This window comes from Melozone crissalis, unplaced genomic scaffold, assembly GCF_028551555.1.
Source record: "Melozone crissalis strain CALT ecotype California unplaced genomic scaffold, PUWL_Pcris_2 ptg000061l_1, whole genome shotgun sequence".
In the NCBI taxonomy this organism is placed as follows: Eukaryota; Metazoa; Chordata; class Aves; order Passeriformes; family Passerellidae; genus Melozone; species Melozone crissalis.
In genome coordinates, this window is record NW_026535839.1 from 2,049,892 (window position 1) to 2,076,397 (window position 26,506).

The window sequence follows — 26,506 nt, forward strand, 5'->3', positions numbered from 1 at the left end:
AATATAATATAATATAATATAATATAATATAATATAATAATCAGCCTTCAGAGGACCTGGAGTCAGATTCTCATCCCTCACCTCGTCCTGGGGACCCTCACAAACACCACACCCTTTGTTCCCTGCTCACAACTTTTATCCTGCTGCTTCCATTGACTCCTCCCAAGGAATTCACATTGAATTAGGGCAGCCCATGGAGCTGCTGTGGGTTTACCATCAGTTTTGGAAGGCTGGCCAGGAGCTGCCAATTCAACCTTGGATTTTCTGCAGGAAATGGCCTTGCTGTCAGTGCCCACCCCAGGTAAGTGCAGCACCTGAGTTCAGGTGAGGTGCTGAAAATGAGATGGAATTGGGAGTGTGAGGTGGTGCTGGTGAGGTTTTAAATGAGCAGAGAGAGGGATGAGCAGAGCCTGAGGGTTCCTGTCTCCTTGCTCCAGAGGATGGTAAGGAATGGAGTAGCTGAGGACACATAATTAATCATTTTGTTTATGCATAGCAGGACTGCAGTGGTCTCAGTGTATCCCAGGGAAGCAGGAGATCTCCTGGGAATATTTAACTTCATCTGCATGTCCTTGGCAGTGCCTGAGGGGAGCTTCAACCACGAGGATTTAACACATATATAAGTATATATATATAAAGTACTGTATATTCCAGAAATAACTGCTAACTACCATTTCCTCCGGGTGCTAGGCTGAAAACAGAGCGAAAGTAAAAATATTTCTTCATTTTTCAAACCAGAGCTGACAGCCCTGAGCAGCTCCTGGTGCTGCAGCAGCTGCAGCATCCCCTGTGGGTCAGCTCCTGTCACATCTGGCCTCCAAACCCCTCTGGGCTGCCCAAGGGCTTTGGCAGCTCCTGGTGCTGGAACTGTCTGGGGGAAGAAAAGCAGGGCAGGCAGGGAGGGTCTGGGGGTTGTGCCTCAGTGCTCTCCTCCCACAGCTCCATCCCTGCTGCCCTGGTCTCTGCAGGGCTCCTTGAGAGTCCTCTGGAGCCAAATGCTGCTCCAGTGGCCAGTGGAGTTTATTCTCCAAATAAACCCCACCCAGCCTGAGCAGTCCAAGCCCCCCTGGAGGTGCTGGCCCTGCCTTGCTGCTGGTGTTTGCTCTCCTGGCTGGATGGGGATGGGTTTTGAGGGTATTTTGTCCTGGCAGCCCATCCTGAACTGCTGCAGACCTGATTCCAGGCTGGCAGGAGCTGGATGCTCGCTGCTCTTCCTCTCCTTCTCTTCCTCTCGCTGCTCTTCCTCTCGCTCACTAGATGGCATCACCCTGGAGCTCCTGAAGGGCTCTCCAGCTCTTTCCCTGCATTTGGCACTCTGTGACATCCCTTCCACCAGATCTCTGCCTCTCCTCGGGGTTTCAGTGCTTTTCCAGCCTGGTCCACGGGATTTTCACTGTGTTCCCCCATTTTAGAGGCTGAGCATCCCCTGTGTGGGTTTTGCTCTGCCTGGGCAGGATGGGTGCTGCTTGCTGCCAGCCTGGTTCTCATGGCTGGCACCTAAACCCTGCAATTCAGGGATCACAGCAGTGGAAAATCATTCCTGGTGACTGCTGAGAATCAGAGAGATCTGGACAAATGGAAAATCTCTGCTGGGCTGGGCTCCAGCTGCAGGGGTGTGTCCTCTGTGGGGGCAGGAGCATCATTTTGTGAGCTGATTTTGGTGAGCTGATTTTTGTGAGGTGATTCAGGGAGAATGGATGGATGCATTTGTTCTGTACACAGGGAGGACCAGGACATTCAGGCTCCTGGCACAATCTCCCATTTCTGAAGTGGCCAAGTGAGCAGCAGAGGCTCTCCATGCCAGGATGGCTCAGTCAGTGTTCCCTCTGCAGTCAGGGCTGATGGTGGGGCTCTGCCTTCTCATTCCATTCCACTGAGAGGAACAGCAGATTTGTCTTTCCAAACAAGCTCTGGGTCTGCTGGTGGATAAAACCAGCTCTGGGAGATAAAAGAAACAATGGGAAGGATTGCACTGATTGATGAATGGAAAAAGATATTTGCTTTTACAAATAAACTTTAAGTTTGCTGATAAATGAAATTAGGCATTGAGAGATGAAAGAAATAATGGGGAAGAAAAACCCCTAAATTCCATAAGAATTAAAAATTAAAAGGGAGGATGATACATCAGAGGGAGATCTTTGGGAAATCTCTGGTATTGGGCGTTTTGGGAAGTCTGAAGCTCTCAAGTACCTCAGCCCATGGGGAAAGAGAGAAGGGAAATGCAGCTGGGAAATTGGGATAAAAAGGGAGGCTGCATCCTCCAAAAATGTGAGAGATCCCAGGGGAATGCCCCATGGCCTCTCCCTCTATTGGAATAGAGTAAAAGGACTCCTCTGCCTCCTTTTTGGACATAAACCTCTGGTGTTTGTGGATTAATTTTCTTAACACCCCCTGACACCAGGGAGACCTCAGGGACTGCCCAGCTGTGCCCAAACAGCTGGAGCCCACTCACAGCTGTGCAGAAACCCATTTGTCCATTGGAGCTGAGGGATGGCTTTTCTGAAGTCGTTTGCCCTCTTGTTTTAAATTGCTCAGCTGATCCTGACAGGCACGAGGGAGAGTGCACAAGCCTGACTCTTGTGTAGGTCATGACCTCTCCTGTGTAGTTATTTCAGCACAGTTATTTTATTTTATTTGGCTTCAGGAAGCTTCAGCCTGTGGTGAGGGCAGCAGGGGATGAATGTTTACCCCGAGGCTCCCCAAGCTGCACCTGCAGCACCCAACATTTCTGTGGGACTTGCTGCTGCCACATCTCTGCTGCCCTGCAGCAGCATCCCCAGAGGTGTGGGTGAGCACAGGACTCCCAGGCCAGTCACAAACCCCTCATTTGGGCTCTCTTACAAAGCCTTGGCAGATTCCTTGAGGAATGACCAGGGCACAGCTCTGCCTCTCCACGGTTGATTCCCAGAGTATCTCCCAGGGGAGGTGATCTGGTCAGCATGCAGAGCCACTCCCCACTCCTCTCTACGGCCCTCATTAGACTTGTTAATTAAGCACAGGAGCCATTTTGCAGCCTGAGCTGAGATTCTCTCCAAGCCCTGCTGGTTCCTGGGTGCTCATTAGCTGTGAGGCTGCCAGGGCCCAGGAGTGATGGAATCCCTTCAGGGGAGAAGAAAATGCTGATACTGAAGTGCTTCTCTACCTTAATTCTTCTTTTCAGCATGTGAAGACCAGAAATTGTTTCATTCCTCTCTCAAACAGCTTTCTCCCTTGCTCCACATCTCAGTGTACACTCCCTCTCTTAGCAGCTGCTTTGGGTCTTTTCCCCTCCATCCTCTGGAGGATTTGTGCATTTCTGAAGGCTTTTAAACCGGTAAAACTTCCTCTGCTCCAGCCTGGACACTCCACACAACAGCAGGAGCTGCAGTTGCAGGTGTTGGTGCTGTCCCAGGCTCTTCATGAGCACTTCCAGTGCCAGCATCCCACAGGAATGTCACAGTGACAGAAGGAAGGGAGGATTCCACAGCTCATCCCCACTTCTCTCCAGGACACATCTGACTGAGCAGGGGTGACTGGGGCAGGAGTGGGGGTGATGTGCAGTGACCCAGTGCTGTGTCTGCACCCCAGCAGCCACCAGGGAGGTGACCAATGGCCTGGTGTCCCCTCCAGACAGCCCAGCCACCTCTGCAGGGGCTGGGGGCTTTGCTGACGGGGAGGAGGATGAAGACGAGCCCTTGGGGAGGGGCAATAAAGCCCTGGCAAAGTGCCTACACCTCCATTAATTCTCGGGGGTGGCTGCAGCAAAGTTAATGGTATTTAAAAAGAGCCACATTTAAGGAGCCGTGAAGGAGTGAGATGAGTTGTTTATGATTAAATTAAATTCATATCAAAACTAATGACCTGCCAGTGTAAGCCTTGAGTAACTTTATAATGTAATTAAAAGCCCAACGGGGGAGAGAGCTGTGGTTATGCCACGTGTTGAGGAGCTGCTGGGAACAGAGAGGCCACGGGTAAGTGCTGGAGCAGAGAAGGGCCTGGGCACTGCCCTGGCTGCTCTCCCGGCATAAGGGCACAGCTGGGCACAGGGGGGCTGCCAGGAGGAGCAGTGAGTGCAGGGGATCAGCTCCTGGCTCACAGGGATAGAATCATGGGCTGGTTCGGGCTGGAAGGGACCTTAAAGATCATCCCACTCCATGGGCAGCGACACCTTCCACTATCCCAGGTTGGTCCAGCCTGGCCTTGTACATTGCCAGGGATGGAACTTCCCTGGACAACCTGTGCCATGCCTCAACACGCTCACGGCGAAGAATTCCTTCCTGATATCTAATCTCAGCCTGCTCTGACTGGAGCCATTCCCTGCTCCTGTCACTGCACGCCCTTGTGAGCAGGTATGCGGCTTGTCCCGGGCAGGGCAGCTCTGACCTGAGCAGGACAGACCCTCCCTGCTCATTCCCTGCTCCTGGAGGGACGTGGCTGCTGCCGGCCAACCTGGGGGCACTGCTGGGATGGGACAACACAGAACCACCCCAGGCACTGCTGTGATGGGACAGGAGCAGAACCACCCCTGGGCATTGCTGTGATGGGACAAGAGGGGAACCATCCACGGGTACCGCTGTGATGGGACAACATCAGAACCACTCCAGGGCACAGCTGTGATGGGACAAGAGAGGAACCACGCTCAGGTAAGGGGGACAAACGGGACCCGTTCCCGGGAGGGGCACCGCGCTCTCCGAACCATCTCGCTGCGGCAGCACCGGGCCGGGCACGGAGCGGCCACCCCGGGCACGGAGCGGGCCGGCCGTCCCTTTAAGCGGGCGGCGGTGGGGCCGCCCCTCCGGCCGGGATAGGCCGGGCCGGGCCGGGGCCGCCTCCCGCCCCCGGAGCGGGCGGCGCGGGGAGGCTCGGCCGCGCTGCAGCCTCCGGTGCCGGCGGCGAGCGGCAGCGCGTCCCCGCTCCCCGAGGGGCTCGGCAGCGGCGATGCCCAGGCGCAGCATCGCCGAGGTGAAGGTGCTGGACGTGCAGAAGCGGCGCATCCCCAACAAGCACTATGTGAGTGCCCCGGCCCGGCCCCGGGCGAACAAAGGCCGGGCGCTGCCGGCCCCGCTCCCGCGCGGAGCTCCGGGAAGGGAGGACGGACGAGGAGGAGGAGGAGAAAGAGACAGAGGGCGGCAGCGCTGCCGGGGTGCCTCTCTGGGTGTGCCGGGGGTGCCTCTCTCGGCTGTGCCGGGGGGTCCCGCGGTGCCCCTGCCGGCCTGGGGATGCCCCCGGCCCGCGGGATGTCCGGGGATGCGGGCGGGGGTTGCGGCACCGGGCATCGGCCACGGGCACCGCGGGGAAGCGCCCCCGCTCCTGCAGCTGCCGCCGGGACCTGTTGGTCGCGGAGTCCCGGGGCAAAGGGACCACCCGGCTGCTGCTTTCGGTCCCTGGGTAGGGCTCCGTCCCTAGGAAGGATCCCTCGTGTCCCCTACCTTCCTCTGTGCTCCAAACTGTTGTGGGTTTGTCTGGTTTTGAAGATGGTTTTATTTTTTTTTCCTTTTTTTTTTTTTTTATGATTTAAACTTTGGTGTGTTTCCAGGCACACCCGTGGAGAGCTTGTGGGTGAATCCTGGCAAGAGCCTAAAACAAAGCCCGAAATGTTCGTCCCTCCCGTGTTGCCGTGGCCCGGGGTGACCCAGTGACACACTCACTGCTCGGGGCACATCTGGGCTGTGCAGATGTGCTCTTTGCTCTGGCTGCAGTCGGTTGCCACAAGGGCCAGGCTTTCAGAGCTCTGGGAAGATCGAGGGCTTCTCCAGCTCCCCTCGGCTGTTTCGTGGCATTGAGCAACAATTGGAGGAAAGCTGAGGGCAGGAGGCGAGGGCAGCGGGGTCTCTCCTCGCATCAGCGATGCGGCGTGGCCGCTGCCACCCACCCACCTCCCTTATCTCCCCTTCTTCCTGCTGCCCTGCCTAGAGCTTTGCCAGCCCTGGCAGCGCCTGGCTCGGGTTCCAGATGTGCGCTTTTCCTGCCATCGTGTCCATCGTGCCTTACTCATCGCTCCGGAGCCGTGCGGAGCTCTGTCCACCGCTGTTTGTCTTGGCGGATCCGGGGCTCGGCCGCCGTGTCCCGTGCCGAGCCGGGCTGGGCTGGCTGTGGGGTGGCTCTGCTGTCCCTGCCGTGCCCCTCGGAGCAGTGTCCCCGCGGTGCCGCGCACAGTCAGCGCTGTCCCCGCCTGTCGCGGCTGGAGTTGGGCAGGGCATAAATAATCCCTGCGAGGCTGCAAAACTGGGCCGGCGATGTTTGCTGAGCACAGAGCTGGATGGAGGGGCGGTGGGTGGGGATGGGGAGCAGGAGCGGTGACAGCTGTGAGCCCCAGCCTCTGCCTCCCCAGCCCATCCCAATCCCACCCCTGTGCTCCAGCCTCCCCAGTCCATCCCAATCCCATCCCTGTGCTCCAGCCTCCCCATCCCATCCCTGTGCTCCAGCCTTCCCCTGCTCCGGGCTCGGACCCAAAGGCAGCAGCGGGAGCCAGCGTGGCTGCTCAGGGCTGAGCAGGGAGGGGCCGGCAGCCTGCAGGCAGCGCTGGAGTCAATGGGAGCGCTCGCCTTGCCGGAGGAATCGATAGGCAGATTCACAAAGCCAGTTAATTATATGAAACCAAAGCGGTTTTTTTTTTTTCTTTCCTTTTTTTTTCTCCTGCAAAGAGAAAGAGAGGCAGCAAATCATGGCTGAATCATTTGTGGCTGCTGGCACAGTGTGAATGCAAGGCAAGCACCGAGTGTCTGTGTAAAACCTTTGCCCTCTGCCTTCTCCCATCACACAGATGTGCTCTGCCCCAGCCCTGAGACAGCTCTCCTGACCCTGGGGAGGCTGCAGGACCACGCTGCCTTTCCCTCCTGCTGCCTCTGTGATGACCTGCCCTGCTCGGGCTCCTCTGCACCAGCCAGAGGTTTCCCTTTGCTGGACAAAGCTGTGATTGTGCTGCTCAAGATGAGGCCACAGCACAAAGTTATGAATTCCACTTTCCCAGAAAAGTGAAATCAAAGTCCTTGTTGCACCTGCAGTGGGGAGGGCTGGCGCTATTCAGGCTGCTGTGGTTTGCCTTTCACCTGGGTAACTGATACTACAAGAATTGCAATGCCTGAGACAAAAAGTTTGTTGTTTTGCAGCTCTGCTGTGGAGCAGGATGCTCAGCATTTCCCCAAATTGCAGGGCAAGCACCAAGGTGCTGGGCAGGGTTTGGATAGCTGGGTACAGGTGCTGAGCTGAGTTAGGGCTCAGCACAGCCCTGTGCCCTCAAACTCCACTTGTGTTTTTAAGCTTTTCTTCATGGGCACCACCTGGCAGGGGCACTGAGGAGTGATCCTTGTGCAGGTGCTTGTTGCAGGATGCTCTGGCTCATTTTCCAAGGGAAAAGGGGACTCCATCCTCCAGGCAGTGCCTGAGGTGACATTTTCAGTACATTTCCCACCCAGTCCTGTGTGAAGTGATCCCAGCTCAGGGCTCCAGGGCCACCCTGCAAATCTGAGCAAAGTCCAAGAGGAAAGCTTAAAAATAATCATTGGGAGAGACAGAGGAGCAGACTGTCATTTCTCTGGTCTGGCCAAGTCTCTGATAAATGAATGTTTATTCAGAAAAGACCCAAAACAAAGCCATAGTAGAAACAGACTGGATTTTTCTTAAAGGACTCCACTCAGGACCTTTTTATAGTATTGTGTTTGTTATTCTCGAGCAGAAGCCCTAAAAGAAAGCTTTTTCCTACTAAATCCAGATTGGGTTTTCTTTCCTTTGGGCAGGCATCAGGATGTTTCATTTTGTTACAGCTGCAATGTGTGTGTTTTCTGTGTGTTAATAGCAATGCCATTGAATCCCAGCTCCATTTCTGCCTACCAGGAACATTTCCATAGTTATATAGGTTTAAATAGTTGTTCTAGAGCACCATCCAAAATTATATATATCCATCCAACAGCATGCTGTTGGGGTGGGTTAGATTTTTGGGAAAGCTGGGTCGTGTTCTCTCAGGACTTCCATGATCCATTTATCCCAGAAAATGGGGAATTTAAATAATATTTGCAGCATACATTTATTTTGAAAACCCAGTGAACAAGATGGCAAAACATTAAACAAGGTGAAGACCTCATTTGTGGCAGCTGGGTTGTGAAAGTAATTAACAGTGAGTGGTGGAATCTGGCTAATGGGACCTGCAGGTGTTTGAAAACAAATTTGAGGAGAACCACGTTCAGAAAGTGAAGGTGCTGTTATGTTTTTGATGTGGAATTTGTGATGTGGTGGTGTAGGTGTCCTCTCTGCTCCTGAGGCCATTTGTGGTTTCATTCCTCGTGTAGCCCAGCCCTGCTGTGCTTATCTGGAGCTGATTATGGAGTGTTTGAATGGCAAGAGGACAGAGCTGCCAATCCACAGCTTCTTTAGTGCCTTATATTTATCAGCTGAAGGTATTTCTGAGGAGCACGTGCCCCATGGGCTCTGTTTTGTGGTTCCAGCTGGAGCAGGGCTCGGTGGCCCTGGCACGGTGTCACCTTGAGCAGGCTGAGTTATTCTCCTGGATTTTGGGAGTTATTTCTGCCCTTGTGGATCATCCTGGTTGTTAGGGTGTCAGGGATGACTTTTCCCCGTGCTGTCTCATGGAAGGGTGACCATGCCCTTGGAATGTGGGAATGTCCTGTGGGCAGCTGAGAGAGGAAGGAGGCTGGCATGAGTAGTGTGAAATCTATGCAGTGTGCTGTCCCCAGATAACCAAACTAGGAGTGGGAGAGAGCCAGGGGAAGCTGCAGCCTGACTCCTGGTGGCCTCTAAAGCTTTGAGGGCTTTCTCAGCATCCTCACTGGTGGTTGGCTGCTGTATCCTGTGGTTGTGCCTTGTCTCATCCCATTTCCTGTCAGCTGGATGATGCTGTCCCAACAAGGCAGGGAATTTGGTAGGAATTTTGCCCTGTCCTTGTGCCTGACCCTGCTCTGCTCCAGATGTCACCAGGCTTTCCTCCTCACCTCTCAGCAGAGCTGAGCATGGAGCACTCTCATCTTTGTGGATAAAAACCAGCACTCAGACTCCAACTCTGCTTTGTTTTCCTTCCCCAGCCACGTTTCTCAAGGCTGTTGAAAAGCTTGAATGTGGAAGGGCCAAATCCTGCCTGGCCCCTGGCTGCTGTCAGGAGCAGCTATGTGAGGGAAGCTGATGCTCACGCTCAGTTCCAGTGGTGCTCACACTCAGTTCCAGTGATGCTCACACTCAGTGCCAGCTGATGCTCACACTCACTTCTAGCTGGTGCTCACACTCACTTCTAGCTGGTGCTCACACTCAGTTCCAGTGGTGCTCACACTCAGTTCCAGTGATGCTCACACTCAGTGCCAGCTGATGCTCACACTCACTTCTAGCTGGTGCTCACACTCACTTCTAGCTGGTGCTCACACTCAGTTCCAGTGGTGCTCACACTCAGTGCCAGCTGATGCTCACGCTCAGTGCCAGCTGATGCTCACGCTCAGGTCTGATGCTCACACTCAGTTCCAGCAGCTCTGGGGCCATCCCTGGCCTCTGCCTGCCCCCAGCTCTCTGACCTTGATCCCCCCAGCTTTGTTTGGAGGGTGTCTCTGTCTTCCTGTGGCAGTGGGGGACAGGAAACGGGCGAATCCATCTGTGTGACCTTCAGAGGGGCTGGGGCAGGCTGGCTGCATTGCTGTGTGCCTGAGGGCTCTGAGCAGCCTCTGCTGGGCTGTCCTTGGGGCTCCCAGCCTGGTGGCTGTGCCCCTGCCACCCCAGCAGTGCTGTGCCCTGCCAGGCTGTGCAGCAGCTGGGGGAAGAGGCTACAGAGCAAAAAATCCAAGGGATGAGCTGGGGAGAGGGGAGAGGAGGCTGCTCTGCAGTGCTGGCTGTGTGCTCGGGCTGCCTGGGCTGTGGTGAGGATGTGCTGCTGCACCCAGCCCTGTTACCCAGCTCTGCCTTGGTTAGTGGTGAGGATCTGCCGGCCCTGCTCCTCCAGCCAAGGCAGGGCTGGTAACAGGGCTGGTGCTGTGGATCTGCCTGCCCTGGTGTTCCAGCCCTGCCTTGGCTGTGCTGAGATTTTGCCTGCCCTTTTTCCAGCCCTGCCTTGCTGTTTCTGCCTCCCCTGTGCCACAGAGCCCAGGGCAGCATTGCTGGTGCCCTGCAGCAGCTGGAACACCTCCCCATGCCAGCCTGTCCCTCCTCCCAGCTCCCCAGGCACAGAGCAGGGGTGAGGGGGTCACCAGCTGTCTGCCCACCCAGCTGGGCCTTGGCTGTCCCTCTGCTGCCCCCAGCTTTGGCATCCCCTGTCCCCTCCCCAGCCCTGCAGCAGTGAGGGCTGATGGACAGGGGCCAAGCACAGCAGCAGCTTGATGCCAAGAACTTTCTTTGTTTCCAGCCACCTTTTTTTTTCTTTTTTTTTTTTCTCTTTTCCTCTTAGAATTTCCCACTCCATTTTCTATGTTAAACCCAGTCTGGCTTGGCTGCCTTGCTCAGCTCCTGTGGTTTCTCTGCCCCTTTGGGTTTCCAAAGGGAGGGTGAGGCTCTCATATCTCCCCTCATTTCAGGGTCACCACGTTTCAGCGTGGGTGAAATCAAAAGCCTGACGCCTTTGACTGATGCTTTTCCTCTTTGCTGCTGAAAGATGCTTTAAATATGTGCAGTTTTCCACAGAGAGGTTCATTGTGCAGAGTCCCCCTGGGCCTGAGACCACACAGGCTCTGAGCCTTTGGAAACAGCTCTGCAGACAGCTCAGCCCCCGCTGCAGGCTGCGGTGTCTGGAGCTGCTGCAGGAGCCCTGCTGGAGCCTGGGACCTTCCCTGGTGTCCCTGCACTGCCTGGAGGTGTCATCCCAAGGGACCATGGGGTTGCTGTGCCCCCTGCCCGTGTCTGTGTGGGGGAGCTCTGGGCACGGGGAAGCTCTGGGATCCTTCAGGGAAGGCCCTGAGCTGGTGCTGGGGTGGCCGAGCTGCTCTGGGATCCTTCAGGGAAGGCCCTGAGCTGGTGCTGGGATGGCTGAGCTGATGCTGGGGTGCCTGAGCTGCTCTGGGCGCAGGAGAGCTTTGAGATCCCTCAGGGAAGGCCCTGAGCTGATGCTGGGATGGCTGAGCTGCTCTGGGCTCAGGGAAGCTCTGGGATCCCTCAGGGAAGGCCCTGAGCTGGTGCTGGGGTGCCTGAGCTGCTCTGGGATCCTTCAGGGAAGGCCCTGAGCTGGTGCTGGGGTGCCTGAGCTGCTCTGGGATCCCTCAGGGAAGGCCCTGAGCTGGTGCTGGGGTGGCTGAGCTGCTCTGGGCTCCATCTGCATTCTGGATGCTGCTGAGTTTGGGCTGCACTCACTGCCTGGTGCCAGGCAGGGTTCCCAGGCTGCTGCCCCCTCTCCTTCCTTGTGGGGTTTTTGTGTCCCCCCCAGCCAGGACGCCGTGCAAATCTCCGTGAAAAGCTTTGGAAAACTCCTGTAGGAGGGGAGAGAAGCTGAAAGTGGAGCTCTGGGTTTTCCTCACCTTCACCCTGCCTTTTTCCTGCTCACATTTGAGCAGTCCAGGCTGCTCCCCAGCTTGTCCTGGTGTGTTTATGCAGGGAGTCCAGAAGTGATTCTGCTGCGAGGTCACACGGCCTCGTGTTCAAGAACGGGAAACTGGCTCTGTTATTTTATTTTTTATTTTTTTCTCAGTATCTGTTCTTAATTTCCTTGCCTCGAGTCAGCAGTTTGAATCAGCTCCTCACTCTCTCCCTGTGCTGTTGTGAGGGACTTTGGGCAGGGCAGGATGGAGGATTTGGGAATGGATCCTTGGTCCCTGAGGGCACTGGGAGTCACCAGGAGCCACTGCTGGGTGCAGCACCAGGGATTTCCAGCAGTCCCTGCAAAAACACTGCTGGGCTGGCTGCTCCCAGGGCTCTCTGCTTCATCTCTTCAAGAGGAAAAGAAAGAAAAAAAAATTAAATCTCTGGCTGCCCTTTCCAGATTCTCACTGGCTCCTCACCCCTCTGTCCCCGTGACTGCCGTGGCTCTGCTGGGTCTGAGCTGGCTCTGCAGCCTCCAGGAGCTCCCTCCCTGCCCTGGAGGGATGTCCTGGATCCCCCTGGCTCTCAGAGTGTTCCCCTGGGCTCCTCTGACAGCTCTGCTGTGCTTGGCCAGCTGCCACCTGCATTTCTTGCAGCAAGCTGTCACTTCCTGACGCTTCCCTTCCCTTCCAAAGGTTTTCAGCCCCATTTTCCAAGGGCTGTTCTCCCTCTGACAGAGGTGCTGGGGAGGGGACAGCAGTGACAGATGCTGGGTGGTGGTGGAGGGCACCAAGGGAAGGCTGCAGGATCCCCTGAGTGCAGTGCAATGCTCACGGGGTGAGTGCAGTGTTCAAACCTTCCCAAACCTGCACTTGTTAGGTGAGGGAGCACCACAGTTGTGTTTTCTGGTGTTTTGTTTTTTTTTTTTTTATTTCTGAGACAGCAGGGAGTGGATTAGATATTGGGAGAGACCAAGATCTGGGATGGGCTGTTGGAAAGATGAGGAATATCCACCAGCAGAGAGGCAGCTGGCTTTCCCCAGGTTTGATAGATGCTGAGGAGCTCCTGTTCCTGTGGTTCCCCCATCTTCTCTGCTGTCCATAAGCAGGTTAAGGAGAAACCCCTGGAGACCTTTCTGCTGCTGGAAGGGGATGTGCAAGGAACTCTTGTCTGAGCCCTGGGAGTTGTGCCTTTCAGCACAGCAGCAGAGAGCAGAAATTGCTGCAGAGGCCACGGGGGAGCCTGGGGTGCCCTCGTGCCTTCACTACCCTCAAGAGCTCTGAATGACTTTGGCTCCATCTGTCCACATCCTGATTAAAATCCCAGTCTAATGAGCTGTTGACTCCAAATAAAGGCAGGGTGGGAATAAACAATGAGGAGGAGCTGGCTGCTGCTGCTGCCCCAGTGGAAGGCTCAGTGCAGGCAGGCAGCCAGCAGTGATATAACCCGAGCAGGGCTGGGGACTGCTGACAAAACTGGGATACAGCTCAGCTCCCAGCCCACATGAGCTCATGCTGGCCCTGCAGCACGTCCTGGGCAGAGGGTAGAGGAGTTTGAACCTGTGTTAGCACCAGGTTAACCCCTAGTTTGCTGGGGGAGTGCTGCCTCCCTTGGAGCACGGCGTGGCCTCCACAGCTGGAGCAGATGTTGTCTTGGAGAATCCATCTGTGTTTATAGGGAGGAAATGAGGGTTCTTCATCTCAAAATAAGAGTTTGGAAGTGAAAGCAGAGCAGGGAATGGCTCCAGACTGAGGGACTGGGTTTAGGTGGGATATTGGGTGCGCAGGCCCTGGCACAGGGTGCCCTGGATCCCTGGCAGTGCCCAAGGCAGGTGTTTAATCACCCTGGGACAGTGGAAGGTGTCCCTGCCATGCCAGGGAGATCTTTAAGGTCCCTTCTAACCCAACCCAAATTCAACAAAAGTGGACCTTGAATTACTGGTTTGAAAGTAGGGAACTTCTTTATTTTAGCAGTAAGAATTTGATCCCTCTTTCTGCCTCGTTTTCTGCCCACTTTTCTGTGGAATTGATTGCTTGGGGAAGAGTTTGTCACCCTCAGGAGTGTCCCCACCTTGGTGGCTTAGGCTGTGCCAGCCTCTGAGCAGCAGGGTGAGATTTGAGGTGAGATTTTCAGTGCAGCATTTGAGTAGCTTTGATAAACTCAAATAACTGAGTGTTGTGCTGTCCTGGTATTTGAGTTTGGATACTGGTTTAGGATGTTGGTCACATTCCAGAATCTGGATAAATGGGCATCTCAGTGGGGAAAACCTTGTGAAACTCCTGAGGGATTCTCTTTTAAATACCAAAACAACATTTTAAGAGCATTGATGCTTGATTTTGCTGGCAGAAGTTCCAGTAGGTCCCTTCACCTGGGCTTCTGAACATCTTGGTCCTTCTTCAAGGAATTGATGCTTGAATTTCTGGTGGAAATAAGGACTTGAGTTAGGAGGGAAAAAAATACCCTGGGTTCTGTTCAGTCAATCTGTTATCAATTTGAGATTGGGTGTTACACTGGCACCTCACCAAGGGTTATCTCTGCTCTCTGTGAAACACAGAGGAGACATGAGATCAGTAATTGCCTCATTCTGTGATGTGCATGTTGTCCTTCACAGGAGAATTGGTGCTGAAATGGGCTGGGTTTGGTGCTTTGTGCTGAAATGGGCTGGGTTTGGTGTTTTGTTCTGAAATGGGCTGGGTTTGGTGCTTTGTGCTGGAATGGGCTGGGTTTGGTGTTTGGTGCTGAAATGGGCTGGGTTTGGTGTTTGGTGCTGAAATGGGCTGGGTTTGGTGCTTTGTGCTGGAATGGGCTGGGTTTGGTGTTTGGTGCTGAAATGGGCTGGGTTTGGTGTTTGGTGCTGAAATGGGCTGGGTTTGGTGTTTTGTTCTGAAATGGGCTGGGTTTGGTGTTTTGTTTTGTGCTGAAATGGGCTGGGTTTGGTGCTTTGTGCTGGAATGGGCTGGGTTTGGTGTTTTGTTTTGCATTCATCACCAGTTAGAGCCTGGTCCTGGGGGTCTGTGAATGACCTGCAGTGACTGGGGCTGGTCCTGTGGCATTTTAGGGATCAGGACACTGATTTCCACCCCTGCAGGTGTCAGAAACCCAAGCCCAAGCAGGTGGAGTTGCAGACCCCGGGGCTTTGGGCTGTTGCAGTCCCATTTGCAGCAGCCAGGCTGGTGCAGGTGCTGCTCTTGGGTCTCAGCATCAGCTCTGGTGCTGCAGTGTAAATGGGGTGCCCAGGGTTTAGTTTTAACTGGTTTTTTAGTGCTGTCTGGAGGGATTTGTGCTGTGTTTTTACACAGAATTGTCACTTCACACTCAAATGTCTGCCCCTCTCCAAGGCCACAGAGCTCAGTCCACCACCAGAAACAAACATTTGGTTAAGCTGCAGCTCAATCATTTCCCCTCACCTCTGTTGTGGTGTGGCTGAATCGATCTGAAGCATTCCCCTGCTCGTCACCCAGCTGTGGGGGGGCTGCACTGGCAGCTTTTGGGTTGTGGTGGGGCTTTTTGGGGGTTCCTCACGCTGATTTGTGCCTCTGTTCCCTGCAGGTGTACATCATCAAGGTCACCTGGTCCAATGGAGCCACCGAGGTCATTTACAGACGGTACAGCAAGTTCTTCGACCTGCAGGTGGGGAACCCTGGGGGGGTGACAGGAGGGATGGGATGGGGACAGGAGTGCTCTGGGGGTGACAGGAGTGCTGGGGATGCTCCTGGGCTCTACCTGGAGGGGATGAGAGTCTGGGATGGGGCAGATGCTGCTCTCAGGCCTGTCCCTGCCCTGCAGGACACCTGAGTGAGTGGCTGTGAGCACGCTGAGGTGACAGCTCAGCCTGGCTGGCCCTGCCCTGCTGTCACCCTGCCCTGGCAGTGCAGGGGTTAAAGCTGCGAGCAGCCGCCTGTGTAACCAAGGAAATATGAAAGTAAATAAATAAGGAACAGCTGTTGGGCAGCAGCCGGGGCTGGAAGGAAATGGAACTCGTGCTTCCTTCTCTGCAGCATCTCCTCTTCATGGTGCTCCGGGCTCATTCCTCTGGCTGGGGCACAGAATTTGGGGTGTCTGTGTTCCCAGACCCAGTTTGGGGTGTCTGTGCGCCCAGACCCCTTTGGGATGTCTGTGCTGGTTCCCTGGGCTGGGGAAGGGCTGTGGGGAATCCTGGCTGTGCCCCTCCATCCTGACTGGAGCTGTGCACAATCCTGGGGTGGAAAATGTCAGAACTGGAGTCAGGCACTCTGCAAAACACCTTTAGAAGCAGTTTATATTCTTTATAAATACATATAAATATGTATCGTGGTGGAGGTGGGAAAGTTTAAAGCAAACATCTCCTCCCTTTGCTGTTCCCTGCAGCTTTTTCTTTAAAAAAATGAAAAAAAAAATATTATAGCAGCCACTCCTTTTTGGCTCTGTTGAAAGAATGAAAGAAGCTGTGGTTTTTCCCTTCCTTCCCCCTTATCACACATGCTTCCTGGTGTCCTTGTTTTAAACTCGTGCTGCAGGGCAGTGCAAATTGGATTGGGAGGTGAGGAGTGAAACAGATCCTCTGAGCACACTGGAAAAAAATGCTCTGGGTAGGTTTGGTGGCATGACTGGTGCCATTGCTGGAGGCCTCTCTTGTGTGACTCTTGCATGATTCTGGGCCAATTTTAGCTCTTCAGGCAGAAGTTTTCCATGCTGGAAATTATTCATGCCTCTGGTTATTTTAAAAAGAGGGAAAATTCCACACAGCCCCCCAGAAAATCAGTGTGGGACTGAAACACTTCAGCTGCTTCTGAAAACAGCAAGAGGGGAAAATATTTTTCCTAGGTCCAGTTCTGATGATCTTTTTGGTGTGCTGGAGGGAGAATTGGAAATTTGAGTGCAGGTGAGCTCTGTGTCAAGAATCTGTCTGTCGTTGTTATCCAGGGAAAACCCATCCAGGCTGATTCAGGCTCACAGCCTTGAGCAACCCCAGTACGTGCATGTTGGGGTCAGGATATTTGTTCATTTAATACCAGTGTTCCCAGTGGCTCTGGCTGCACTTTCCACGCTCCTGCCAGGGCCTGAGCAGGGTTTGTTTTTTAAAAGAGCAGGGGAAAGGTTGGTGCACCCTCCTTGGCTGTCAGGGATGTGGAAAATCCAGGATCCAAGTGGGAGAGAGGAGCTTGGTGGAGCTGAGGAGAGGCTGGGGAACTCCTCCTGGTGTTCCCAATGAATCCACAGCTGAACCATTGGTCACCTTCCATGGTGGCTGAACAATTATTGCAGGAGCAGGGCCAAGGAAAACAGGGTGAGTGCTGAGAGCCGAGCCAGGGGCAAAGTGTGCTCCCCATCCCAGGCAGGCAGGAGGACACTGCAAACACAGACTGAGCAGGAGTGAAGCCTGCAGGCTGGATCCACAGGATCCTGGAGCTTGGAAAAGAGCCCCAAACTCTTGGTGTGCTCCATCCCCACCTTGTCCCCAGCCCAGAGCCCTGAGTGCTCATTATCATCCACAAAGATATTCAAAGATACAAATTCAAAGACACAAATCTTCAGCAATTAGAAGGGAGAATAGGCTGCCCAAAAGATTTAATACCCACATAGAACTTGGCACTTCTTATGATGTGTTGGTTCAAGGTAGATACTCAAGAAACCTTGAGTATCTAAAACTGCTCATTGAGCACTAAATCCTCCAGGGATGGGCTCTCCAAACCTCCCTGGGCAGTCCCAGTGCCTGAGCCCCCTTTCCATGGGGAAATTCCTGCTGGTGTCCATCCTAAACCTGCCTTGAGCCCCCTTTCCATGGGGAAATTCCTGCTGGTGTCCATCCTAAACCTGCCCTGAGCCCCCTTTCCATGGGGAAATTCCTGCTGTGCCCACCCTGAGCCTGCCCTGAGCCCCCTTTCCATGGGGAAATTCCTGCTGTGCGCACCCTGAGCCTGCCCTGAGCCCCCTTTCCATGGGGAAATTCCTGCTGTGCCCACCCTGAGCCTGCCCTGAGCCCCCTTTCCATGGGGAAATTCCTGCTCTGCCCACCCTGAGCCTGCCCCGAGCCCCCTTTCCATGGGGAAATCCCTTTGCCTTGGAGCCACCAGAGTAGCTGCACTCCCCATGCTGGGGTGAGCAGTGTCAGAAGCCACCTTGCTGGTCACAGTGATGCCACAGGTTCCAGCCAGGAACATTTGGGGCTTTTCCTGAGTACTGTGGCCTTGCAGAGCCCTTCCCTTTCCTGTCCTTAGTGCCCAAACCTGGCCCTGTCCTGCACAATTCCAGGTTCTGGCTCTGTCCTGCACAGTTCCAGGTTCTGTCCTGCACAATTCCAGGTTCTGGCCCAGTCCTGCACAATTCCAGGTTCTGTCCTGCACAATTCAGGTTCTGGCCATGTCCTGCACAATTCCACGTTCTGTCCTGCACAGTTCCGGGTTCTGGCTCTGTCCTGTGCAATTCCAGGTTCTGTCCTGCACAATTCCGGGTTCTGGCTCTGTCCTGCACAGTTCCAGGTTCTGTCCTGCACAATTCCAGGTTCTGGCCCAGTCCTGCACAATTCCAGGTTCTGTCCTGCACAATTCCAGGTTCTGGCTCTGTCCTGCACAATTCCAGGTTCTGTCCTGCACAATTCCAGGTTCTGGCCATGTCCTGCACAGTTCCAGGTTCTGTCCTGCACAATTCCAGGTTCCCAGCTCGTGGCTGCTGCACCTTTCCAAGCACCACCACCCTGCCTTTCTCTTCCAAAGGTGGCAGGACCTCCTTTTTCTGCCTCCTTGGCTGTTTCCATGCCTTGTGCCACAGCAGTGTCCCACAGGATGCTGTCACCTCTCCCCAAGGGCTGCTTCCTCCTGGAGCCAAGCCAGCAGTGTGGGCAGATGCAGTCAGTGGTGGCTCCCATCCCTTGGGAAGCGCTCAGTCTGTGCCTTTTCCTGCCCTGGGGTCACCAGTCCAGTGCTGAAATCAGGGTGAGATTCTGGAGCTGGGGGTCAGCTCCACCCTGGGCTCTCTCCTGTGCCCAGGAGGGGTTTTGCTCTGCAGGTCCTCTGCCTCTCCTCCTTTTCTCTGTGAATATTTTCTGTCAGGTGGCAATTTACATCAGGGCAGCCTTTTAGGAATGAAGGAAGATAAAACTGTAATTCCGAGCTTTAAAACCTGGGGTAACTGTAGGATTTGTAGTAAATTTCCAACTCCAAATGCTAAACTCAGTTCTGCATAAACCCCTTAGCTGGAGGAATAATTTCCTTCCAACAGGACTGAGGCTCTTTCTCAACACTCACAATTCCAGATGTGAGCTGCTGGCAGCAGATGGAGGCTGTTCCTGAGAAACAAAGGGATGGGATTGGGGCTTGCAGGGTGCTGGGAATGTCAGCTGGCATGGAAGGGGGAAATCAGGCACTGGAGTGGCCTCTGTGGTGGGCAGGGAGAGGATCAGGGTCTGCTCCTGCCTGGGAGGTGCTGCCAGCCCTGTGCAGTGCCTGAGGGCTCCCCTGTGGGATGCTCCCCTGACGAGTTCCTTGGAAGGATCCTGTTGAAACCACAGGCTGCCAAGAGTGCCACTGCTGCTTAGAGAACAGATTCTGGCTGGTCTCTTGTGGTTTCTCGTGGAAACCCCCAGAAGGAAGCATTTTTTCCCCCCTTTGTCATTGTGAGTTCAGCAGGCACGGCTGGCAGTCACTTGAGCTCTTCATGTGACTGAGAGCCACTGATGTCTTGCTGCTCTCCTAAAACACCCCAAACCCACCCTTTCACACCTTTCCTGCTCTTGCCAGCCCCCTGTGCTGTCCCCACTCCACGTCCTCAGCACCTTCTGCCTTTTGGCTGCAGCCACATTCTCAGAATCCCAGAATTATTGAGGTTTGAATTCTCAGAATCCCAAATTACTGAGGTTGGAAAAACATTTCTGATACCATCAAACCCAAGCTGTGCCTGATCCCTTCCTTGTCCCCAGCCCAGAGTTCTGAGTGCCACCTCCAGGGATGGGGATCCAACCCTCCCTGGGCAGTTCCAGTGCCTGAGCCCCCTTTCCATGGGGGAATTCCTGCTGTGCCCACCCTGAGCTATCTCATGTTCCCTCTCCTCCTGTCCCTGTTCCCTGCAGCACAGCCTGACCCCCTGGCTGTCCCCTGGCATGTTTCAGGGTCCCCCTCTTTGGGATAGATTGCCCCAAGGCTTTTCCCCTTGCAGTCAGACCCTTCAGCCCCTGAGGATGATGATGCTCTGTGGCTGCTTCTCTGCTCAGAGCTTTCATTTTGAGGCCAGGGCTGCAGACACAGCACAGGCTGGGCTAATCGTGCTCCCTGCACAATTCGGAGACAGAAAAACTGGCAATTTGAAGAACTCTAAAATTGGCTGTGCCTCTCCCTCCCATTCCTGTCTGTCTGTGCATCCATCCAGTGTGTTTCCCAGCTCTCTTGTTTGTCCATATGTTCAACAGCTCCTTCAGGTTCTTTGCTGGAAGCTCTCAGCTCTGACCCACCGGGAGCTGTCTCATCTTGGAGCGAGTCCTGCAGCCCTGGGGCCAGCAGCTTGGTGTGCAACACCAGAAAATAAATAGTCTGTTGAAGTGGTGCCTGCTTCCATGAGAGAATTGGCAGCAGGCAGTGGCCTGTGCCTGCCATGTCCACGTGGAGCAGAGCCTGGTGCTCCTGGAGGGGTTCCTCACCTGTTGTGTGCACACAGGCGCCAGGCAGAGGCAGGCAGAGGGCAAAGTCTGGGTCCCAGGGAGCCTGAGAGGCTCTGGATAATCCAGCACACTCAGTGGGCTCTGAAGGCTGGAGCTGGCACACAAAGAGGAATTGTTCTCATCAGCTTGTTCCAGGCTCTTGGAGGCTTGAAAAATTAAAATGAGCCTCTTGCTTCCATTACTGTGAGCTCAGAGCTTGCCTTCCTCTGTCTCCTTCCCTTCCTCCTCCAGTTTTTCCTCCTCCTCCTTCATTATTTAACCCAGGCTCCTGGCAGGAGTGCTCAGAGGTGAAGTGAGTATTATCTTAATGCTCCTGATGTGGAGGGCAGAGAGCAGCAGCACTGGGCTCCAGCACGAGGAAATGCCAGCCTGGATGCCTTCTCCTTGGCCATTCCTGCCCTGGGAATGCCAGCCTGGATCCCCATTCTCCTGGGCTCCAGCAGGTGGGAATGCCAGCCTGGATCCCCTCTCCTTGGCCATTTCTACTCTAGGAATGCCAGCCTGGATCCTCTCTCCTGGCTGGCAATGCCAGCCTGGATCCCCATTCTCCTGTCTCATTCCTGCCCTGGCAATGCCAGCCTGGATCCCCATTCTCCTGTCTCATTCCTGCCCTGGCAATGCCAGCCTGGATCCCCATTCTCCTGAGCCATTCCTGCCCTAGCAATGCCAGCCTGGATCCCCATTCTCCTGAGCCATTCCTGCCCTAGCAATGCCAGCCTGGATCCCCATTCTCCTGTCTCATTCCTGCCCTGGCAATGCCAGCCTGGATCCCCTCTCCTGTCTCATTCCTGCCCTGGCAATGCCAGCCTGGATCCTCATTCTCCTGTCTCATTCCTGCCCTGGCAATGCCAGCCTGGATCCTCATTCTCCTGTCTCATTCCTGCCCTGGCAATGCCAGCCTGGATCCCCTCTCCTGCTCTGGGCGGCCTCTTTGATGGCAGAGCCCTGAGGCAGCTCAGCCAGGCAGGGTTTTGTGTGTCCAGGCACGGTAAACAGGGCTCTCTCAACAGTTCTTTCGTAACAGGAATCTTATTTCAACACTTTGGGGATTTTTTTTTTTATTTTTTTTCCCCCTTCCAGGGTTTATGGAGTTCAGCACAATTCTGGGCAGTTGCGTGTGCAGTGAGCTCGGTGGTTTCAGCCTCCCACAGAAATAAATCAGCAGGATCTCTGTCTCTCAGGCAGCTGGAGCAGGACAGGCCCTGCGTGACTGAGGGCAGGGGAGAACCCACAGCTTCCTCCAGCAGAGCCCCAGTGACTGCTTTGGCCAGGCTGCATTCAGAGCCACGGGCTCCAACACCCCTTGCACAAGTGCAGGAATAGTGAATTCCCATCCTGGAGCTCAGGAGAAAACACTTTCCATTAAATAAGGGCTTTTTCTGTTTGCAGAAGGAAGAGCCAGTGTTTTTCCAGCAGTGCATCAAAGACCTTCAGCACTCTCCTCCACACAGAGCATGCACAGCCCAGTGCACTTCAGCCTAGTTAAAAGTTGGCTCCTTTGTGTTTCCTCTCTCCAAATGTCTCCCATTTATAGCGTTCCAGCCCTTGGCAGCAGCCCCAGCACATTCCCAGAGCCAGGGCAGCTCAGGGGCTCAGCCTGGCCTGGGCTGGCACCTCCTGGGCCTGGCAGAGCTGGGGCTGCCCTGGCATCAGCTCCCTGCATGGGGCTGGGGGAGCATTCCCAGAGCCAGGACAGAGCCAGGACACGCTGCAGGGCTGGGCAGGAGGGATCAGCTGCACATCCCTGAGCTACAGCCTGCCTGGGGCAGGGCTGGGAGCTCCATGGCTCATCCCAGGCAGGGGATAGCTCTCCATGGCCCCTGATTTATTCCAGGCTGGGAACAGCATTCCATGGCCCATTCCAGGTTGGGAACAGCTCTCCATGGCTCATCCCAGGCTGGGAGCAGGATTCCATGGCTTTTGGTTTATTCCAGGGTTGGGAACAGCTCTCCATGGCTCTTGATTTATTCCAGACTGGGAACAGCACTACATAGTTCCTGACTTATTCCAGGTTGGGAATAGGAGTCCATGGCTCATTCTGGACTGGGAACAGCTCTCCATGACCCCTGATTTATTCCAGGTTGGGAACAGTACTCCATGGTTCCTGATTTATTCCAGCCTGGGAACAGCTCTCCATGGTTCCTGACTTATTTCAAGTTGGGAATAGCACTCTATGGCTCTTGGTTTATTCCAGACTGGGAACAGGATTCCGTGGCTCATCCCAGGCTGGTAACAGCTCTCCTTGGCTTATTCCAGACTAGGAACAACATTCCATGGTTCCTGACTTACTCCAGGTTGGGAGCAGCTCTCCATGGCTCCTGGTTTGTTCCAAGCCCATCTCCCTCTCCCACTTTGCTGTGAGTCCCTCTCCCCCTGTTCCCTTGGATGCTGCCTTGTTCCAGCTGCCCCCAGGGCAAAGCAGGGCTGGCTCTGAGCCTGTTCTGTGCCCATTCACCCCTCCCGGCACCCCATGGCTCCTTCCCCCTGGAACCTTGGCAGAGCAGCTGCAGGACAGCCCTGCCAGCCCTGGGGAAGCACATCCCAGGCAGGCCCTGATCCTGAGAGGAAGGAGCCAAAAAGATGGGAGGGATAAAAGTTCCATCCTTGGGGGCTTGTGCTGACAATGCAGTGTGGATTTTGGGGGCAGCCCTTGGATGATGCAATGGTGGAAGGTTTCCCTGTTTCCTCTCTCCCTGAGCCAGGGTGAGATGATGCCCTTGCACTCCCCTGATATTTATTATTGGAAAAGCTCTGGAAATTCAGCTCCTCCCTCCTGCCAGGGCCCCTCTCTGTCCCTGGGGAGGTTCCTGCTGTGCCCTGGGGCTTGCTGAGGTTCTGTGGCTCTGGCCTGAGTGAGACCCAGCATCTCCACGTGCTTTTAATCAATCCAACACAGCCACTCTGCTGGGGGAAGGACCTTCAATTTATATCATGTGGCAGCAGCCCTGGCTCCAAAATGAGCCAGTTTGATCTGATTGATGCTGCCTGGGGAGAGGCTGAGGATGGAGAGCAGTAAATCAGTGTGAAGGAGTGCTGTGTTCCAGAGTGGGGGATTTTTGGTGAAATGGCCAGGACCTGTTTCTGTTGTTAAATGCTCTATTGTTAAATGCTCCTGGTGCAGCACAGGCTGCTCTGAGCACCACCCACACACCCTGGGCAGCCAAGGAGTGCATCTGTGCACTTGGATGGGGAGTGGGAGACAGAAAGGAGAGCTGGGCTGGTCCTGCCCTTGCAGGGGGAGTCGATGAAGCTGAAGGGATCCAGACAGGACAAGGCAGGGTCTGAGCTGAGCACGAGCTCAGGGCAGGAACAGCAGCCTCATGACCCTCTTCTTGCATCACGCTTCTTGCTAAGCACCCAAACCGTCCATTTCCCCTGCTGTCCCGTGCTCCAAGGCAGCAGAAAAGCCAATATTGAGGGATTTTTGTCCCCACATGAGGGAGGATTTCACAGTGATGTCACCAAGAGCAGCTCCAGGGCAATGCAGGGATGGAAAAAAGGGCACTGCAGACCCTGAGGGTCTGCTCAGGAAGTTCCACCTGAACACAGGGAAGAGTTTCTGCCCTTCTCAGTGCCCAGTGTTGGTGTCACTGGAGCCCTTTCCCTGGACACTGAGCAGGGCAGAAACTCTTCCCTGAGTTCTGGGGGAACTTGCTGGGCATCAGTTCCTGCCCATTTCTCTTGTCTCATTCCACACATTTGGGATCTGAACTTGCTCCCTGTCAATCCCTCTGTCTTCTGGGCTGCTGTGGGGATTTTTTCACCCCCTGTTTGTTCAGACAGCCCTTGAGGATGCAGGGAAGGTGCCTCTTGTAGCATCTCAGAGAGACTAAACAGCCTGTGAGCTGCTGCCAGATTTCCCTTTCCCAGACTGTTGCTTGGCAGATCTTCCCCAAACCAGCTGATCCCAGCGCTTTGATCTGCAGGAGCACTCTGAGAGGTCCCTGGTTCCCAGCCTGGAGCTGTGTCCCCCATGCTGTGTCCCTTTCCCAGCTCCCAGTGGGACACTGGTGGCCCCAGTTGGTGCTGGTGTCCAGCTGGGGTCAGGGGGGCAGTGCAGGGCTGTCCCCTCTGAGCTCACCCTGCAGGGATGGGTTCTGGGGAGCTGGGGATGGGATGGGAGCAGCCTTGGCCCTGCTCCTCCCTGCTCCACGGCAGTTTGTCCTTCTCACAAAGAGCCTCTTGTGATTCTGCCCCCAGACTGGGAAACCTTTTGTGGAACTCCTTTTGCTGAACTCCTTTTGCTGAACTCCTTTTGCTGAACTCCTTTTTTGCCCTTTTCCCTGCTGGCTGTTCTCTCTGGGTACCAGGGCTTGGGGCAGCTCTCCCTGCTGGAGCACAGAGCAGCAGTAATGTGGTTTGAGGCTGAGCCTCTGCCGGCCAAGAGAGCAAATCCCCAAATCCCAGCGTGGGTTGTGACCACACAGGGTCCCTGGTGCCACCTCCCAGGGCAGTGTTAGCTTTTTATACTAAAAACTATGTGTACAATATTTACAATTACTTTCCGACACCTATCACCTATGCTAGACAGTGAGCTTCCACTCTAAACCAATCCAAAAGTGCCACCATCACCCAGAAGATGGAGGCCAAGAAGCAGGAGAAAGGCTGGACAGATTCCTCCATCTTTTCCCCTAAATCTCCATTCTAAAAACTCCAAAAATCTATTTTTCACCCTGTGAGAAATTCACTCTCATTCTGCTTAAACTTCCATGGCTTGTAATCTTTCATATAAGGTTGGAATTGTTGGAATTGTTTTTTCCAAGGGCTAAATCAAACCCACAGGTGTCCTGGGCTCTGTGCCAGGTGTCTGGGCCCCTGGGATGGTCCTGGCACTCCAGGGCAGCCAGAGGGATGTCCTGAGTCCCCACAGCTGGGAATGCCATGTCCTGCTGCAGGGGCTGTGCAGGGTTCAGGTCTCTGGGGTCCCCCTGTGTGCACGCTGTGAACCCCCCTGGCACTGCTCCACAGCTCCTTTTTGGGCCAAACCCTCTGCTTGCCAGGATCCTGCTGGGCAGGGACGCTCCCCTGTCCCCAGCATCCCCTGCAGCACTCCTAATTGCTCTAATTAGGATTTTATCTCACGGCTTTCCTGCTGGTGCAGCAGCTCTCTGCCAGCCTGCTGGTACAAAGCTGCTTTTCCAGGCTGCCCATTCCTGGGGGGTTATCCTGGTTTGTTTTTCCTGTATTTCCCTGTTAATGGACAGCTCGGGATGGGGACAGGGAGTTCTCAGAGTCTGCCTCGCTCCAGACTCACTGCCCAGACATTCCTGGCTAAGGAAAACAGCTCACTGATAAGATTAGTTGGTGCTGGAGATAAATGTGGATGAATGTGCCCTGTGCTGGTGTGGGAGCCTGGGCTGGATCCCCCACTGGGGTTTCTGTGCCCCAGCCCTGGCTCCAGGGCCTGAGATCCCTCTCCCTGCTGCAAAGGGATCAGTAAAAAATGGGATACAGAGCTTCCCTGTCACAGCAGACACCAGAATTCCTCAAACTCATCCAGTCCAGCCTTTTTCTTTCTCCTTCTCTGTCACAAATACTTAAAAATAATCTTGGAAGGGGAGAAACAATAGATTAATTGTTGCTGGGGGTTTTTTCCTCCCTGGGCTGGCTGGGTGCATTGCTGAGAAGAGGACTTGGCCCCTCTGTGCTCTGCTGTGTTTGGTGTCTGGCTGCATCTCTGCTGCCCTGGCTGCCCCTGTCCCTGGGAGCCTGGCTGGGATATATGATATATGATATATGATATATTATATTATATTATATATGGGATGGGATGGGATGGGAGCAGCCCTGTTTGGGGCTTGGAGAGGAACCTTTGCTGCAAAGAGAATTTGTGTGAGTGTCTCCATGCCACCCTCCTGCCTCCCTACGTGGCAAATCTGGCACTGGAACCTGCAGAGCACCCTCTGGTGCCTGTCCCTGTGTCCCTCCCCCAGGGTTTGTGGGGTTGCTGCACTTTTACCCTTTTCCCATCCCTTTTGCAGAGCTGGAGCTGCTTTCCCTGGCTTTCCTTGGCAGGAGCAGTGTGACAGCTGTGCTGCATCCCCATCCTGCAGGACAGGGAGGACAGAAAGGGAACCCCAGAGCCTGGAGCCCTGCCAGCTCTCCCTTGTCTCTGCTGGCATCCCCAGGCTCTGTCTCTGCTCTTTCCCTCTTTCTCTGCTCTGTTCTGTGTTTTCTGTGTGTGTGCAGCTCAGGAGGATCCCCCAGCCCAGGCTGTGTTTCTGTGGCTCTGTGCTCCTGGATGTGCCATCCCAAGCTGCCTCCCGTGCTCACAGCCAGCTCTGGCTTTGTTTTGCTTGGAGTGAGGTTTTCAGCAGTTCTTCCCACAGGCTCATGGCCAGGAGAGCTGGGCTGGTGTTGGCTGTGCCTCCTCCAGGGCTGGGTGATGTGGCAGCCAGGCTGGCTGGGATCCATGGGATCCCCCCTGCCCTCTCCTTCCCCACCTTCTCCTCTTCCTGTCCA

General features: G+C 54.7%; 1 protein-coding gene across 2 annotated transcripts in view; it reads left to right on the forward strand.

Moving 5' to 3' along the window:
• Window positions 1-4,893: 4,893 nt before the first annotated feature.
• The window catches only part of SH3PXD2B (SH3 and PX domains 2B), a 59,069-nt gene continuing 37,456 nt past the window's right edge, over window positions 4,894-26,506 (forward strand). For both annotated transcript variants that reach the window (XM_054288047.1, XM_054288048.1), the window contains exons 1-2: window positions 4,894-4,989; window positions 14,965-15,045. In XM_054288047.1, the coding sequence (XP_054144022.1) occupies window positions 4,918-4,989; window positions 14,965-15,045 (153 nt within the window). In that variant the 5' untranslated portion in view covers window positions 4,894-4,917. The remainder of the gene's footprint in view (window positions 4,990-14,964; window positions 15,046-26,506) is intronic.